At 44.7% G+C, this 19,314-nt stretch overlaps 1 protein-coding gene across 3 annotated transcripts in view; it reads right to left on the bottom strand.

Annotated features, from left to right (window-relative positions):
* The window catches only part of SLC12A4 (solute carrier family 12 member 4), a 55,803-nt gene that overhangs the window by 35,020 nt on the left and 1,469 nt on the right, over positions 1 to 19,314 (bottom strand). Inside the window, exon 1 of one of the 3 annotated variants that reach the window (XM_048515691.1) lies at positions 4,398 to 4,458. The exons of the other annotated variants lie outside the window; for them this stretch is intronic. Within the exon in view, the coding sequence (XP_048371648.1) occupies positions 4,398 to 4,443 (46 nt within the window). The 5' untranslated portion in view covers positions 4,444 to 4,458. Of the gene's footprint in view, positions 1 to 4,397; positions 4,459 to 19,314 lie in introns of those variants that run through there. 3 annotated transcript variants of the gene reach the window in all.

Consider the following 19,314-nt stretch of genomic DNA (forward strand, 5'->3'; position numbering starts at 1 on the left):
TAAGAGCATTCATCCAAGAGTCAGGTAAGATGCCACAGAAATCAACGGAGGTAAACCAGGGTGCCACCACAGCTTAAGTAAGAAGGAAGACCATCTGACTCTGACACTTTCCCATTTTTCAGTCTGGTGATGTCAGTTATCCCTTCCTCTGGATCAACAGGTACCTATTCTGGGATGTCGAATGGAATAAGGTCTGAGTAGGCTAATGAGGAACTGTCTGGATCTGAAAACTTGTCAGCAAAATATCTTGACCAGGTCAGTGGTGATATTGGGCATAATATCCTGGAGCTTGTATCTCCCAACTCTGGCCAGCAAAGCCGGAGGGTGGGAGAGAATGGGCCCCTGCTAGCGGGGAGGCTAGTGGCAGGCTTGGGAAGGGTGGATTCTGCCCTTAATGAAGGCTTGTCCCTCACCCACATATCTGCTCTTGAGAAGAAGGGGCAGAGAGGTTGCGGGGCCACCTTTATGCTGGCTCAGTCTCCAAGGCACCCACTTCCTCGGCCTGGTTAAGCTGGTGTCAGGCCTGACCGGTGGCCAGATGGAGGCATTCCTGCTTGCCTTGCTCTTTGTGGCAGACTGATGCTTTGAGCTGGCTCTGGCTGAGTGTTGCCAGCTGGCTCTTTGCCCTGCCAGCTCTTTTCTTTGGTGCTCTGATGGTCTGGGTGGTCCCTCATTGCAACAGGGCTGGCCTCCTGCCCATCTGCCCCCTCCATGGCTTGCTCCGGGACCCAGTGCCACTCTCCCGCCATCTCTCACCTCCATAGCCCATGAGTTGTTGGGAGGGAAGTCCAGAGCCCTGGGGCAGAAGGCGAGAAGGGGATTGATGAGGGATACATTTCCCACCAATCGCCATGCAAGTCTCATTTCCATGGCTGGAAGTGCCCATTGATGGGAAATGCACGCCCATTGGTGGGAAATGAGTCGTTGATTCATTCCAAGTCTTAGGGAATTGTGAATTAGGATGTTAAATTGCATAGTTTAATCTATGTTAAAGGACTTTCTTACACTGGCTCTTTTGTTCATCTCAGTTGGGACTTAGTTTGGCTCTTCAGTTATGAAAGTTTGCTACCATCATTCCATATTACTCCACTACATTTTGGTAGGCATGGGAAATGTAAATAAGGAAAAACACCAGGTAGACACACAGAGATCTGGAATACAGTCATGACTAAGGGAAAAAGCTCAGAGTGAGGAGGTTCCTAGTTCAGCTGTCATCCCAGCCACAAACTGAGTGACAGCGCAATCCTAGGCAGAGTTTCACTCCATTCTAATCCCACTGATTTGACCTGCTATCAACTGGAGTAGCTCCACATAGGATTGCGCTGTCATTTACCTTAGCTACATACATTTAGCTGGTATAGGCACCCTGGTCGAGGCCTGCTGCATCACCCTGCTCAGCAAAGACGAGATCAGTTCCCATGAAATACATGGGATGTCCTTGCAATTCAGAGAAACAGCATCTCCATAACTAGTGCTTAAGCTCTTTCACACAAAGAACTACAATGGAAAAGAGTGTACAATGGAAAAGAGCTACGAGAGTGTTATGGAAAGCCAGCTGACGTCAAAAGAGTTCAATCATTAGCAGTATCGAGTTCTGCTCTCAATAGGGCCCAATCCATAACTGGCAGCCTGGGGCTTTTGGGCCTTTACCTTCAGGAAATGCAGTTACCATGGCACATGCAAAGCCACTTACCTTTTGCTTTATTGATCTAGAGCTATGAAATGCAAAGTAATAGTCTTTAGCTTCAGACTCACCCAAGGGCCTATTAGCATGGGTCACAGACAGGCTAAAGCAGTCATCCCCAACTTTTTGGAGCTTTTAAGAACTGATGAGAGCCACCAGCAAATGGCTGCCCCCAAGGGGGAGCAAAACTCAAAATGGCTACCGCTAAAGGCAGGATCAATTGCAATACTTCCCTCCTCATTTTGAAAATAAATCACAGAAGGGGAATAAAATGAAATGACAAAAAGCCCAAGGGTAGGACAAAGAAGAAGAAAAATAATTGGATCTATATCCCCCCTTCTCTCCTGTAAGGAGACTCAAAGGGGTTTACAAACTCCTTTCCCTTCCCCCCCTCACAACAAGCACCCTGTAAGGTGAGTGAGGCTGAGAGAGCTCTGAAGAACTGTGACTTGCCCAAGGTCACCCAGCTGGCATGTATTGGAGTGCACAAGCTAATCTAATTCTCCAGATAAGCCTCCACAGCTCAAGCGGCAAAGTGAGGAATCAAACCCAGTTCTCCAGATTAGAGTGCACCTGCTCTTAACCACAATACTACGCTGGAGAATTTAAAAAAGGAAAGCCTAAAGGGGAAACAGTAATGGAAAAGGCTGCACCAGAAGACAAGGGAGAACAAGGTGCAAGACTGAGACTTGATTTGGCTCTTCTAGAACCCAAAGAGCTAAATAAACTCTAAGCCTAAAGCAGAACCACATGCTAAGGGAAAAGTAGTTGCTTACCTGTCCATCTGAGCCTACAGCTATGGATGCTATTACACTGGAAAGCCTTTCCTTATATCGTAAGATCTCCAAGCATACTTTCAAAGATATAGATCAGCCCCAGTTTGCAATGTATGAATGCTCTCTAACTAAAAATTATGTCTGCCTTTCACCCACAAAGTTGGGACCCTGAAGTCATGCAACATGTACAGACCAAGCATGGAGCATAAGACAGAAAGAAGAAACAGCTTTCTGGGGAAAACTGACTCAATAATAGGGGCTCATGAAGGAAAACAGACAAAAGCAGACCTGCCCGGATGTGCTACATGTAGTGACTGGCTGGGCAAAGAGAGATCTTTGGGATAGGTAACATTTGGGTCAATAAACTAAGGAATGATTGATGTTCACCATTCTGAGTTGACAGGTTTCTCAGTGTTATCTGGGAGAAAGAAAACAACCATTCAGAGAAAAAAGTCTGGAAAATAAATTCCCCAACCAGCCCACAGCCTTTCCCGCCTTAACCCAAGGCCAGCTCACCGCAACTGCTTGAGATGCCAGAATTTGAGGGAGAAGAGCACTTAAGGTGGACAGGTGAATTGGGGAAGAGTCATCACCACCTAGGCCCATCTCACTGCCAGGCCTCCTGAGAAGAAAGCAAGTCCCAGCCAACAATGTAGGTGAAGGAGACGGCCACGGCCCATCACTGACCCATATCTCCACCTCCCTAGAAGGTGGCAACTTCCACAAACATTGACCATATCAATGAGGCTCATTTTCCCTCAGTCATGGGTCAAGATAGCTGTGGGTCTCCTTGCTGCCTGGAGTCCAAACTGGCTTGGGAGCAGCAAAATGTCTTAAGGCAACCCTGCCCTGACCCTTTTTCTCTCTTGCTTCCCCCCTCCAGCTTGATCATCCTTGGCCTCCCTGCACCCACTAATGATTCTTCGTTTATTTCCCCTGCTGTCTTTTATACGTCCAGTTATCCGACCTCCCGGAACTTTTCTGTTGTTTCCTCCAATTCCCACCTCAGAACCCGCCTTTTCCATAAAGCCTTCGGACCCCACCAAAATGAAAGGTACATGCTTGTAACTGGAATGAATGCTTGTTCTCTCCCCCACCCCAAATTTTGGACTAGAAGCACTTCAGGAGCATGGACCTACCCCTCCACAACCTGTAAAGTTGCACAGAAATAAACAATATCATAATAAAGAGTCAGTGTGCATTTAAACAGCCAGTGTTGTGTAGTGGTTAAGAGCAGGTGGACTCTATTCTGGAGAACCAAGTTTGATTCCCCATGCAGCCTGCTGGATGACCTTGGGCTAGTGGCAGTTCTCTCAGAACTCTCTCAGGTATGATATTTTATATAGATTTTATTTTATTTATATTGTTATTTTTATTTTATTTATATTGTTAGCTGCTGTGAGCTTACTCTGGCAAGAAGGCTGGGATCTAAATCCAACAATAACAAGTGCCTGTTGTGGGAGGAAAGTAAGGCCATTATAAGCTGCTTTTTGAGACTCTTTACAGTATAAAAAAGCAAGGTATAATAGCCAACTCTCCTTTTTATAAAATAACCATCTCTTTTGCAGAACTACTGTCTAATCCAGTAGTTCTCAACCTTCCTAATGCTGCGACCCTTTAATACAGTTCCTCATGTTGTGGTGGTGACCCCCAACCCTAACATTTATCCATTTTACAGATGGAGAACACTGATGCAGAGAGTCTTAGGTGACCCCTGTGAAAGGGTCGTTCAACCCCCAAAGGGGTCGCGACCCACAGGTTGAGAACCGCTGATCTAATCTAATGCCACATAAACTCTTTTGCAATCCTAGGCAAGGAAAGATCTATCAGGTTCAAACCCATCACCTCTATTATTTGACATGATCTGCCAAAAGAGGGAGGGGGCAAAGCAGACTCAGCCCTATAAAAACCACTTCATAATAATAAAGAATACCTACCCCGCAGCAAGAACCCTTTACCATTCTCTGTAACTTGGCTCACCATGATCCTTGTTTTTCCAGTCCCTCCAAACACATTTAACACTGGTCTCTGGGAAGCTCCAAAGAATAGCACAGATTTGATTCAATAACTTCTACGGAACGGCACAAATGCCTCTGACAAACTGAATCTCTGCTGGACAGCAGCAGAGTATTGATCAGTCAGACACATTGAAAGGGTTTCCAACTGACAGGCTAAATCAAAAGACAGACGATACAATATGGACAAAAGCTTTTGACACCAAAGGATGGGCTGCAGAGAAGGATCAGCAGAAGGTACTTCAGCTTCCAGTCCATTGAATACCATTTGTGGACTCGGTTAAGAAAGGACAAATGACATGAGAAAGATGGAAACACAGAGCCTGTGCCAGAATCACTGATGCCAATCAATCAGTTGCAGGGAGGGCCGACAGCTCTGCTTTCTCCTGCCCCACCAAGCAGTTTCAATTGGCTTCTGACAACTACTACACTGTCATCTAGTCACACTGATATAAAATTTGTTGCCACTCTCACTTGTCATAGGTGACAAAGGGGCACTCAGAAAACGTCTGTGAAAAGAGAGATGCTGTCCTTTAGAATGCAATCCCATACGAATCTACTCAGAATCCTATGCAGGTCTAGTCAGTGGATCTTCCTCCTGAAAAATTGTTTTTAGGATTGCACAGTTAGTGTGATAGTTTTCACACTGTGTTCTGTATGCAGTGGATTCTGCATGCCCAGACACATCATTTCCAACAGCTCTGAAGCCTCAACTGTTTCGTTATCCTCACAATAGGAGTAATAGCTGCAATAAATACACATTTGCAGATTGTGAAGGAAGGGACACACAGACACACTTTTCCTCCACCTTTCTCCCCAAAGAGCCAAAGACAGAATCAGCAAGATGTTTCTGGGAGGGAAAGACATCCCTAACCTCTGACCCAAAGCTAGCAAAAAAGTTCACAATAATTCAATACCAACAACATTTTTAACAAGGTTGAGTGCCCACATAGACCTATATTGCATAGCACAGAAGGCAGGCGGGAAACGTTTTGGCACTTGATGAAGCTTGAACCACACTTGGCATGTTTGTGATTTCACTACACAGATAAAATATTTACCCGATAACTCATCAAGGCCACTGTTACAGAGGTTAAGGTTTTAGGCAGGGAAAGAAGAACATGTCACTGTGGAAAACAGTTCCAACCAAGGCTAGCCATTGGAATTTGCAGTTAAAAGAGTTTCAGATACCGAATGCTGGGAAAGGTCATTCTCTGCCCAAGACTCTGGAGAGCAGCAATTCCCAGTTAGAATTGACAATAGTGAGCTAAATAGTCTGACTTGATATAATTTGAATGCTTCCGCTTTGAGGGATGGAAGAGGCTCCAAAACACCCCATGGCAAGCATTTCTGCATCTGAACATTGAAAACTGTAGAAACTGCACCATGTTCTGCATATTGCCCCCTTCATAACCGAGCCAGAACAAAGTTCCTCTCAACCTTACTGATGGGCTTAGATTGCTGAGCAGACCAGCAGAAGACAGCTTATCTGTTAAACAATGAATCCAGCAATTCTAGAGCAAACGGCCAGGTTTTTATGCACGGTCATAAACAAACGATGTTAATTTTGCTTTGTATTTTGTCTTTTAAATGTTGTCTTTTATTTTAAATCTTTGTACTATGCACAGTCATAAACAGAAGATCTTAATTTTGTTTTGTCTTTTAATCTTTGCCTTTTATTTTAAATCTTTGTGCTATGCTATTAAAGGTTATCTGTAAAAAAAAAAACTTGAATGAAAAAGTTCATGAGCCGAAAGAAAGAAGACGACTTTGGCACAGCTTCTTTGTCTGATGTCTGCTCTGGACTTGCCACAGGTGAGCCCAAAAATAAGCTTTACGAGGCTACCTGCTGAAGGGTTCTATTCATTGGCTCTGTCGCATATCCACAGTGGTTGAAAAGATACACACAAACCCTCGCATGCAGCAGACTCCTTATGCAAAAACGGACTTCAGCTCTTTTAAGAAAGCAGCGTGAAATTAACAGCTGCCGAAAAACGGCTTGAGACAAATGCTCGGCTTAACCGTCCACCGTGGGTTTCCTGGTAGCAGTGGGAAAAAAAATGAACTGAATAGGGATCGATGCTGGACAAGGCAAGCAAATTCCATGAAAAAGCACTTTATTACTATGCCATTGTCAAACCAATCAAACGCGAAAAGGGAAACAAAAGTATTTCAGCTATAAGCTTACCGGACCTCTCACTTGGAATAACAGACCAGATTTGAAGACCCGTCACCTCCTCTGCTGTTTGAAAAATCCATATCTTGCTGTTCTTACAGGCAACCCTCAAGTCACAGCCGCCACCTTTTCCATTGGTTTTCTCTTTTTGTCAAAATGAGACAACTTTTTTAGTCCATTCACTACATTTTGTACTGTATTTTGTACTGTCCCTCTTTTGGCTTTCATATGTTCCAGTCATCTCAAAAATCCCAAGTGAAAAATCACCACTAATTTAAACAGTTAGTGAAAATATATATGAACTCAGCCACAATGAGTTCCCCAGTTAGTCCAGCTGTGTCTAGATCACTGGGTCAGGTTAATTTACTCTCAAGCATCTCTTCCCCATTCATACACATGCACACACACATAATCACACTATCCCTATACCAGGGGTCTGCAACCTGCGGCTCTCCAGATGTTCATGGGCTACAATTTCCATCAGCCCTTTCCAATTGGCCATGCTGGCAGGGGCTGATGGGAATTGTAGCCCATGAACATCTGGAGAGCCGCAGGTTGCAGACCCCTGCCCTATACAAATTACCCCACTGTATGTTGACTGAACAAGCGGAGAGGGGCAGAGAGGGCACAAATGCACTGACCCCACCCTCTACCTCCACATAATTATAAGCACAGCATGTACACATGGAGGAAGTGTCTGTGTGTATACTTCCTCCTCCAGCAGCATCCCCAATCACAGGGAGGGAGCACATGAATGGACACTTCCTTAATGCATTCACACTGTACAAATGACCAGTGACTGCTTGGAAGCATGGCCAGTGTACTTGTATCCCCTCTCTCTTTCTCTCTCTGTCTCTAATGGGTTTAAATTACAGGTGGAAAGGTACCAGCTGGATAATAGGGGAAAAATACAGTAAGAGTTGTTCAGCTGTGGAATTGGCTTCGTAGGGGGTTAGTGAGTTCCCCCTTATTGGCAGTCTTCAAGAAGCAGCTGGAGGAACACTTGTCAGAGATGTTTTGGTTCAGGCTGATCCTGCCTTCAGCAGGGGGTTGGATCACACGACCTCTTTGGCCCCTTCCAACTCTACGATTCTCTCTCCACATGTTCAGCCAATGGGTCGAGAGATTGTGCGCACAGGGCTCAAGTTCATCCGATAACTGCAGCACCCATGTGTGAAGGATCTTTGCCATTAAACACAGAGATTTTCAATAAACTTGGTTTGCCGGACATTGATCGGATGTGTTAAGTGGGAACTGGCCCCCGGACAGTCCATCATACAAAAGCAGCAGCTGGATGAACAGTTGTCAGAGATGCTTTAGTTTAGGCTGATCCTGCATCCAGTAGGGGGTTGGACCACATGGCCTCTATGGTCCCTTCCAACTCTATGATTCTCTGTCCATATGTTCAGGGTAGACTAGGGTAGGCTAGGGTAAACTTGGTAGACTAGCCATGTAGATAGGCTTACTGTGGATAGGAAAGATAGTGCATCTGCTATAGCGCCACCCTTTGGTCAAGCAGACTATCCACACTGCCAGACTCAAAAGATTCACCGTGTACAGAACTCGAGCTATGCCAGTCTAGCCGAAACTTTCCCTGGTCTTCCCTTTTTCTCGGCAGCGACCGCTTGAAACCCTCATCATTTTGCAACAGTTGAAGGGCTTTCTTGAGTGCTGAGAAGGATAATAGCAATTAGCATGTGATAGCCATTCATTAAAGGGGGAAAAAAGCATTCCTGGATGCCTTTCGCAGCATGCAGCAACTGAAAGTATGTGACGGCAAGCCTCAACAAGCAAGCCTGCGCAGAAAACCTACCTGGCTCAACAAAACAAACTGCTCCAACAATTTGTTTTTTACAGCATAAATATGTGAAGTAATTCATGCTTTCAAATAAATCTCTTAGCATTTTCATGCAAGATGCCTTTCCAACAGAGACTACCAGTACAGTATGCTGGTTAGTATGCTGGACTCAGATTTGGGAAACCTGGGTTCAAAACCGCAGCTCACAGCTTAACATACCTCCTTGTGAGGATAAAATGGAGGAGGGAAGAACACAGGTCTAAACCGGGGACAAATATATAAAATTAAAATAAAAGTGGGGTTAATTCCCAACTACCTTGCTAAATGCATTCTCACATTTGAAGGATATCACAAGAACTTTGCTATGAACATACTTGTCCTGAATGAAAGGAAATCCTCCCCAGCATACAGTAGGTCGGTTTGTTTGGACCACAGGATGCAACGACATCTGTGAGCAATATACATTTTCATTTTTCCCTTCCTCTGAGGAGCCTGGCTGACATACAACATCCTCTCCTTCACTTTGCCCTAATGACCATCTTGTGAGGTAAATTTGGCAGATCTGCTGACAGACAGGTCAGCTTCACAGCTGAGAAGGGATCTGAACCCAGGCTCCCATCAAAACTCAGAGCCAAGAGATCATTCAAAGAAGGTCCATTTGCATAACAGAAATGACACAAGTTAGCATCCCTGATAATTGATCTTTATTTATTTTTACTTCTTTTACTCTACCATTCTGCCCAATGGGGGCCCAAAGCAGCTTGCACCTTTCTCCTCTCTTCTATTTTTATCCTGACCGCTCAATGAGAGTGTCTCACAGTCTGTCCCACAGTCACCCAATCAAGCTTCCTTGGTAGACTAGGGATTCAAACCTGGATTTCCCAGATCCAAGTCTGACACTCTAACCACTACACCACACTGGGTCTCCTGATAGTTAGAATCATAGAGTTGGAAGAGACCACAAGGGCCATCAAGTCCAACCCCCTGCCATGCAGGAACACTCTCCCGACTTATGCTGATCCAGCCTTTGTTTAAAAACCTCCAAAGAAGGAGACTCCACCACTCTCCGAGGCAGTGAATTCCACTGTTGAACAGCCCTGACTCTCAGGCAGTTCTTCCTAATGTTTACGTGGAATCTCTTTTCCTTCACCTTGAATCCATTACTCCGTGTCCTAGTCACTGAGGCAGCAGAAAACAAGCTAGCTCCCTCCTTGACATGACACCCCTTCAAATAGTTAAACATGATTATCATGTCACCCCTTAACCTCCGCTTCTCCAGACTAAACATCCCCAGCTCCCTAAGCCTCTCTTCATAGGCCATGGACTCCAGACCCTTTACTATTTTGGTTGCCCTCCTCTGGATCGTTAGTTGACTAACAATGCATAAAGCTTCTATGACTCAAGCACTGGCTGTGGTGCACTGGAATAAATCTGGGAGTGATTTGCATGGGGATTCCTGGCATCTGTTCCTCTCAATCATTTCCCTTTCCGCAAAGCATTTCAAAGCAGCCTTCATCCTCACGCAAATCTCTGCCAGTCATTCTCTTCACAGTCCGAATATTCTCGCATTCCACTTCCTCCTCCAACAGATCTTAACTGAAAGACTTGTTTCTTGGTAATTTGAGAACTAGAACCCGCCCATCTAGGCACAGGAGTGTCAAACTAAAGCCCTCCAGATGTTCATGAACTACAATTCCCATCAGCCCTTGCCATTATAGCCAATGCTCATGTTGGGAGGGATTGATGGGAATTGTAGTTCATGAACATTTGGAGGGCCGCGAGTTTGACACCCCTGCTCTAGAGTCTCAGGCAACAGATCTGTAACCCACCCATTGCATCATACAGCCTACCTATAACTTATTCTAATAACCCACCACATGCATTAACAAAATATCCCTGATGTCACCACTAAGAAACTGACCTGTTTTGATTATATGTGCACTTTGCTTTTTTACAAGAAAGTCTCTTTTGGGGTGGTTTGACCAAAGCCAGAGATAATTTTGGGCATGACGAAAAACACCAAGTAGAGCAATTACTCTCTCCATTCAACGGCTGATAATACTGTACGTGGTGCAATGCCATCTAGAATGGCCTGCAAGCTCTGTGGATTCCAGTCAGGTTGAAAATCTGAGAAAGGAGAACACAACAGAGGGCACAAATGCTAATGAAGGATGCCTAAAACCCACTGAAGTTCAAGAAAGCACTGAGAAACTCAAGGACCAAAGAGAAAACGAGAAGGAGAAAGGCATGTTGCTTGCAAAGAATGAAAAATTTTTTTGTCACCTGGACTGCCCACATATAAATAGCTGTGCTGAGTCAATAACTCTGCAAACTACCTATACCAGCAGATCTCAGGAGATGTGTGAATTAATTTGCCACATCTTCAAGGACCTCTTTTGTAGAGGAATGCTCTGCCATGCTCCTAGTCCCTTCCAACCCTGCTGATTCTCTTTCAACATTAAAGAATCTTATTTAAGTACTGCCTTTGTCAAAACCATTATCCTGTGCACTGTTAACCATAGCACTTTGATGAAAGAGCATTTATATTGCTCCGGGGATGAAGCACCAGCCAGCAGCACCCCGTTTTTTCACCACAGTTAAGGCCCGCCCGTTTGACACCACCACAGGGGCGAACTGCAGAAAAGGAATGAAGAATGTTACCGATAATAACCGGAACAATATTAATACTGCCCCATCAAAATGCTATGTTTTTGATAAAGCACAGGATAATGGTTTTGACGAAGGTGGCATGTAAGTAAGATTCTTTAATGGTAAAATAATCTGGACTCTTCAAAATGTGGAAACACGCTACTGTGACTTCTGCCGAAGAAAGCATGACCTCACTTATACCTTTTAGTGGCAAAAGGGTATAGTAACACAAAGTAATCTAGACCTGAACCAAACATTTCAATAAAACTGAAACACCAATACTAAATCTTTTTATCTCTTCACAGGAGCCCACCATGAAAAAAGAACTTACCGCTACTTCCTTTCAGGTTACTGTTATGCTGAACATCTCCCATTCTGCTACATTCAGTTACCAGGCAAATAATAAACACACAGCCTTGAAAAACAAGCAGACTTGGAAGACAGTTTATATGCCCAACTGCGTTTTGCCAGCTAGCAAGACCGTAAAACATCTTAATCTCCCCCTCGCATGGGGTTTCTTCACTGCAAACAGCCCAAGCTTAAGCTGTTCATTAAAAAGTAATAAGGTAACTTTGGGAGAGAAGAAGGGGGGAGAGCCGGGGCAGAGTCGGTCAGGGTGGTGCTGAGGGAACGTCGGTGGGGTTCTGAGGTACATCAGGACCGACAACTGAACCAATCAAAAGTTCAGATTTTACTTCTCCCATAAACTAAAAAGAGAGAGCTAAATGTTGACATGTGTAACTTACCCCAGGCTTTTATGTTTAGTGTGAGGGCTGGGAGCCCTCAACTGTTTCTTCCACCAGCCCTGTTTTTGCTCAGGATTACAGACACTCCAAGTTCTGTTCCAGTAGTTCAGAGAAAAGGTGCAACCATATTGTTGTGCCAGCAAGAGGGAAAGCACCTGTGGAGGAGTGGAGAGGTGTTTTGTGCTGGAACAGGGCAAGCAGGGAAAGCATTAAAACCTCCTTCCCAGCTGCCAAGCCTTCAGACTACATTTTACAGCCTCCTACAGAAGCTTTTAATTTAAAAAAAGAAAAGAAAATCCTTTGTAGACACATCCTTGCTTGCTGTCACTTGCAGGTGTGTTTTTCAGCTGGATAATAGCTACATTCTTCTCTTAAGAGGGCTCTTTAGATCCTGAAGTCGGTTTCAGGTAGCTGTCTCAAGGCTGACTCAGCCTTCCATTCTTCCAAGGCCAGTACAGTGAGTACCCAGCTTGCTGGGGGTAAAGTGTAGATGACTGGGAAGGCAATGGCAAGCAACCCCATAAACAAAGCCTGCCCATTAAATGCCATGATATGACGTCACTCCATGGGTCAGTAATAAGTCGGTGCTTGCACAGGGGACGACCTTTACCTATTTTAACAAGCATTAGGGGAGGCAGCTCGTGTTTTTGAGGAAATCTAACTGCAGAGAGGTGAAATTCCAGAAAAGCCAATGGCTATATTTTCCATTACTTCCAATAAAACATTGTGTGTGTGTGGGGGGGGGGGGGGGATCTTGAACTTCTCAGTTTCTTTCCAGGATTTTGTCTCTACTAGAACATGAACATTTCTTTAAAATGTGCTATATAAATGCTCAATAGTTTGAATAGCCCTGGTTAGCCTGATCTTGTCGGATCTCAGAAGCTAAGCAGGGTTGGCCCTCAACAGTACTCAGATGAGAGACCACCCAGAAAGTCCAGGGTTGCTATGCAGAGGTGAGCAACGGCAGACCTCCTCGGCTCATCTGTTGCCTTGGAAAACCCTGTGAATTTTCACAAGTTAATTTCAATATGACAGCACTTTATTATTTTTATACTATATAGATGCTCAAGAGAAGAAGAAGAGCAAGAAGAAGAGTTTGGATTTTTATCCCCCCTTTCTCTCTTGTAAAGAGACTCAAAGGGGCTTATTATCTCCTTTCCCTCCCCCCCCCCACAACAAACACCCTGTGAGGGAGGTGGGGTTGAGAGAGCTCCAAAGAACTGTGACTAGCTCAAGGTCACCCAGCTGGCATGTGTTAGCATGCACAGGCTAATCTGGTTCCCCAGATAAGCCTTCACAACTCAAGTGGCAGAGTGAGGAATCAAACTCAGTTCTCCAGGTTAGAGTTCACCTGCTCTTAACGACTACACCCCATCAACATCCTCCTGGTCCAATGAATGGATGCATATACCATGACATTGAGGGCGATCTACAGAAAATTACATCTACAAATTGACTACACCCCACTGGCTCTCTATCAGTGCCATCTCCTTCAATTAAAAAATCAATTAAAATTAATTAAAATTAATTAAAAATTCAATTAAAATAATTATATTGGTTGGGGGAAACAAGAGGCAAGGCATCAGGAATACATTTTAGACCATTTATCAAAGGCAGGAGTGGTAGGCATTGAGCACCCTCTAATACAGTGATGGCGAACCTTTTCGGAACCGAGTGACCAAATTGCAACCCCAAACCCGCTTATTTATCGCAAAGTGCCAACACGGCAATTTAACCTGAATACTGAGGTTTTAATTTAGAAAAATGGTTGGCTCCATGGCATGCGTTACTCAGGAGTAAGCTTAGTGAAGCAACCGTGGAATGCTTCAAATGGGTGAAACACAATCCCAGGAGGATTTACTCAGAAGCAAGCCCCCTTGCCAGCAACCGAGCTTACTCCCAGGTAAAGGATCATGCCCAGGCCAGCCTAGATGTGTGTGTGTGTGTGTGTGGCTAGGGGGGGGGGTGATTTTCCACCGCCCTCCCACATGACGGACTCTGTGCACGAGTGCCCACAGAGAGTGCTCTGAGTGCCACCTCTGGCATCTGTGCCATAGGTTCGCCACCACTGCTCTAATAAGTCCATAGCTCTCAAAGAACCAAGTTAGTCTTCCAAGACGAACAGACCAAAAGCTGAGCATTTGGGGGCATGCCAGGAAGAGAAATGGAAGCTAACAATTATATACAGATTGCATATGGCTGTTAGCCCCCTACTTAGGATGAGTGACAGGCTAGGTGGCCAATGAGGTAACCTCTCTCAAGATACACAAAGTACGCTCAAGGGTTCCACCCCAGAGCCTGTTTTCAACAGCAGGCTTGGCTCCAGAACATTTCCCCAGCTGCAGCCAGCTGCCACACATCTGGAGTTGAGGAACGAGCTACATCAGATGACAGGGCTTCCTCAAACAGCCTGAATTCTGGCAGCCAGGAGTTCAATTCTGCTCTTCCATATGGCCCTTTCCATTTTTATCCTGGCACAAGGGGCAGAACCAAAACTATTTCCAGATGAAGCATCCATGTTTTATTATCTTCACTACACTCAGCCGGTGCCTTTATAATTCCATAACAGACAAGCCCAAGGCTTCAAGTATACACAGGGCTGAAAATCAGCTAGGCATATTTACTAGTTCTGATGAATTAAAATAAACATTACCAAGGAAACCAACGGAAAAGTCCAATTCTGCCAGGTTCCCCAAAATAACACACCAAGTTCAGTGCTAGCTATGACACTAACACACCCAGGCTTGCAGATATCATCAAAAAGAGCTCTTTCCACAATGTTCCCAAGATTAGCACAGGCTCCTGTTTTCCCAGTCTTTCTCCTGACAGTACTAGAGAAGCTAATTTGTTTGTTTTCGAAGTGAAAGGTTTCAAAAACACAAACAGAAGCATTTCTGGCAATCAATAATGATAAACACACACACACAAACTTTTTTCAAGTGACTTACATTTTACAGTTTGTGACTGCACCCTTTCTAAAAGTTTGCTAATTGTTTCTGAGCAGTTGTTTGAGCTGCCTGCAGCTGAAATATTGCAAGTTAACTGACAGCATCAGCAGTTCCACCTTCACACGTTTGAGATCCCATCTATTTAGAGGTTTGCCTATGCAATTTGTAACTTTCATGGGGTTGGATCCAGCCGGCTTCTCTGCTGATGACCAACAGAAAATGTATTGTCGAAGGCTTTCATGGCCAGAATCACTAGTGTGTGAAGGTGAAGATCCTCTGAAGATGCCAGCCACAGATGCAGGGGAAACATCAGGAGAAAATGCTACTGGAACACGGCCATACAACCCGGAAAAACCACAACACAACAGAGAAAATGTTCTTTTTGATCACCCCAACAGAGTGCACAGAAATCTTCTGTCCTTCCATAATCTATGCAACACAACTAGCTAGGAGGGTCTGTTTTGTAAACTAACTTACGGTTTTGAATCTCGTTTTATAAATGGTTTATTGTTATTTATTCATTGTACTGATCTTGTCATTTACAGATTTTAAATATTTGTTCTAGGTAGCCTAATCTCATCAGATCTCAGAAACTAAACAGGATTGGCCTAGAGAGGAATATCAGGGTAGCTATACAGAGGAAAGCAATGGCCAACCACATCTCTTTGCCATAAATCGGTTTCATTTGACAGCACTTCACACACGCACACACACACACACGCACACGCACACGATTATTTAATGACTTTAAACACCTTAAACAATCCACCTAAAGTCTGTTTGAAAAAAAGGGGCATATAAGCATTGTAAACAAATAAAAATAGCACTGCTTTTCTTCAGTTCAACATGTGTCTGAAGGCACCATTCCACCAAAAAGATGACCTAGGGAAGTCTCCCTTGTCGCCCTCCCACAAGCCAGCCTACCTCCTCCATTTGGCAGAGCACAAACAGGATACAAGTGCAGGCAAGGCAAAAAAAAATAAAAGCTCCTGCAAACAAAAAGTTAAGAGAAAACACAGCCAGATCTGCTGGCTTTTGAAGATCTAGCAAGCTTAGACACAGCCTCATCTGACTTTGTGGACTGCCTGTACAACAACAGATCTGGAACCAGATTCTCAATTAACTGCTGAGAAGCACATGTCCAAAATGCACAGATGTTCCACATCGGAGCTGATCTCCTGCATCATTTCCAGCCAAAAACTCACACTCCATAACTACCTTTGGGGCCTAGACAGTGTGTACCCACAAATCTGATGGGCTCAGATCCACCAATCATCTCTTTAGGTGCTCTGCTGGACAGATGGAGCCAACTGCCTCCCAAAAGTCTTGTACGTCATGCACACACACTGGATAGTGCAGGTGGTAACTAGGACATTATAGGACGTACTAGTTGACATTTGGCCATACAGTGCTAGTTCTTATCTTGTACATTTTAATCTCACCCTTCTTCCAAGCAGCTCAGGGTGTTACACATTGCTGTTCTTTCTCACTTTTTTTATTCTCAGAAGAGGAGGAGAAGAAGAAGAGTTTGGATTTATACCCCATCTTTCTCTCCTGTAAGGAGACTCAAGGTGGCTTACAAGCTCCTCTCTCTTGCTCTCCCCTCAACAGACACCTTGTGAGGCAGGTGGGGCTGAGAGAGTTCAGAAGAACTGTAACTAGCCCAAGGTCACCCAGCAGGAATGTAGGAGTGCGGAAACACATCTGATTCACCAGATAAGCCTCTGGCAGTCAGGTGGAGGAGTGGTGAATCAAACCTGGTTCTCCAGATTAGAATCCATCTGCTCTTAACCACTACACTGTATTGAAAGGAAGCAGGAGATCCAAGTTTCATGGCAGAGTGAGGATATGAACCCAGGTCTCCTAGGTCCTACTCCGACACTCCAACCACACTGGCCTTCTGATTACTTCCACTGCTTCCGGAGTGGCAGGACTTGGCGATGCTCTGTGATGAAGAAGTATAGACTTTCTACGTAGAAATCTAAGTGCAAGGAAAAAGGACGGGACTGGCTTGAACATAGCTTTTTAGGAAGACGGCTTTTTAGGAATAAGACCACCGTTTAGCAAGGTCTGCACTACCTAATCTGCCTGATAGCAGCTCTCTAGGGTTTCAGGGAAATGCCATTGACCTCATCTTAATGCTTTTAACTGGAGATTCTGGGGATGGAACCTGGGATTTTCTGCATGCTCTGTCACTGAGCCACAGCCTCAGCGGGGCATATGTACGGCCCCTTGCGCACCTGCAGAATAATGCACTTTCAATCCACTTTCACAATTGTTCGCAAGTGGATTTTGCTCTTCTGCACAGCTGCAAAGTGCACTGAAAGGGGATTGAAATGTGCATGATTCTGCAGGTGTGGAAGGGGTCTATGTATAGATCTTTGCTTTCTTAGGATTTCACCTCCAGTCCTTAAATTCTGCCCAGCAAAGCCTGGTTCACAGAGTAAATTTTTAATGTGATATCTTTTGATGTGTGTTTAAAGACAAGCCAAAGGAAACAGAGCAAGCAGCAGAGAAGGAAAAGCAAACAGTAGCACTAGATAAAGGAGCTTAGCCTCTTTTTTTAATGTTTGCATACTTAAAAGAAAACAGATTTGTGTAAATGTGAATGTCTACAAAAAAAAGTGAGTTGGATCCTACCAATTTGACTTTTTAATGAGGCCATAGCTTGGTGGTAGAACTTTTGCAAGCAGAAAGTTGAAATCCATTTCTCCCTCTCCCTAAATACTAAAATCCAGGGGGCATCAGATCAAGAACAACCAAGAAAGTACTTTTCAGGCAACGTATAATGGTCTTGTGGGATTCCCTGCTGTAAAACACAATGATTAACCCTAATCTAAATGGTTTTAAAAGGGATTAGACAAATCCATCTAGGATAGTTATCAGTGACTAAATTGAACCTCTGTATTCAGAACAGTATTCCTGAAAGGCAACTTTGGCTTCTATGTCCCTGTCTGAGTATATCTGGTTTGCCACTAACCAAACACGATGCTGGATTGGATGGATTTAGTTTGATCCTGCAGAATGTTTTAGATAACCTTTGGCAGCTTCAGCCAAAAAAGATCTGCGGAAAGCTGATGGGGAAAGATCTCAGACCCAGCCTCAGAAACTACTGGGCTAAATGAAACAGTAATCGAAAGGTGTATTGTCGAAGGCTTTCACGGCCGGAATCACTGGGGTGCTGTGTGGTTTCCGGGCTGTATGGCCGTGTTCTAGCAGCATTCTCTCCTGACGTTTCGCCTGCATCTGTGGCTGGCATCTTCAGAGGATCAGATCCTCTGAAGATGCCAGCCCTAAACTCCCAAGGCGAAGCTATCAGGCGACTCCCAATGATCACCTAAATTTCTGACTCCTACAGCCTTCTAACCCACAGCTCCTACAACCTGGTAAAATGGTTCATAAAGACCCATTTAATATATATATGTGTGTGTCAGGAGTGCTTTGATTGTGTGTTCCTGCATTGCAGGGGGTTGGACTTGATGGCCCTTGTGGTCTCTTCCAATTCTATGATTCTATAACATTCAGGGGTTGTTTGCCATTGCCTGCCTCCATGTCATGACCCTGGTATTCCTTGGAGGTCTCCCATCCAAATCCTTGCCAGGGTGAAGGCTGAGAGGGTGTGACTGGCCCAAGGTTATCCAGCAAATGTCCATGGCAGAGTGGGGATTTGAACCTGGGTTTCACAGATCTTAGTCCAACATCACACTTATCTGGAACAGAGACCAAACCCACCAGGAATTTGCCAACTGCTGTGATTTAAAAGTGCCCTGGGGCTCAAATGCTTCCCAGTCAGATATGTGTCCATATTCTCTGCAATTAAGGCAGCTTTTTCTGACACAGGCACGAACTGCTGAGCTCATCGCCCAAAGCTACCCCACCCTCTGCCTGCAGATGAAAGAAACAGCTGGTCATTCTTTCCCATAGAGGCCTTTCCCCAGCCATCCACAGCCTCCCCATTCATGAAAAGCTGAAATGAACTGGCAGGGAGGGAGGGTGGAAGGCCTTTCAGCAGCCGAACTGCTTCTGTTAGGAAAAAAGGGGGGGAGGGAGGGAAACCTGGAAAGATCTACATTCCCTGCGACACACACACACAGATGCTTTTCATATTTTATGCCTCTCCAAAGGCATTTAAGGAAAACCCTGGTTCCTAAGGCATCCAAGGAAGGAGACTTTCTACATTCTCCAGATGTTTAGAGCTTGCCCTCATCTTGCAGGGTGATACTTTAAGAAACACTGAAGACAGACACTTGGCCCAGGACAAAGAAGTGTGATGTACAAAGTATGCCACTAGGCCTGGTCTCAGTTTCTAGAGCAGGGGTCCCCAAACTTTTTAAACAGGGGGCCAGTTCACTGTCCCTCAGACTGTTGGAGGGCTGGACTAAAAAAAACTATGAACAAATTCCTATGCACAAATGATTGTAAAATGTTTGATTTCACCTTTCAGCCTTTCTGTCATGGTCTATGCTTTTTGGGAACTTAGTGACCAAAGTATGTCCAAAAGTACAGGGAATTGGGCTCAGAG

The sequence above is a fragment of the Sphaerodactylus townsendi genome, linkage group LG14, assembly GCF_021028975.2.
Source record: "Sphaerodactylus townsendi isolate TG3544 linkage group LG14, MPM_Stown_v2.3, whole genome shotgun sequence".
NCBI lineage: Eukaryota > Metazoa > Chordata > Lepidosauria > Squamata > Sphaerodactylidae > Sphaerodactylus > Sphaerodactylus townsendi.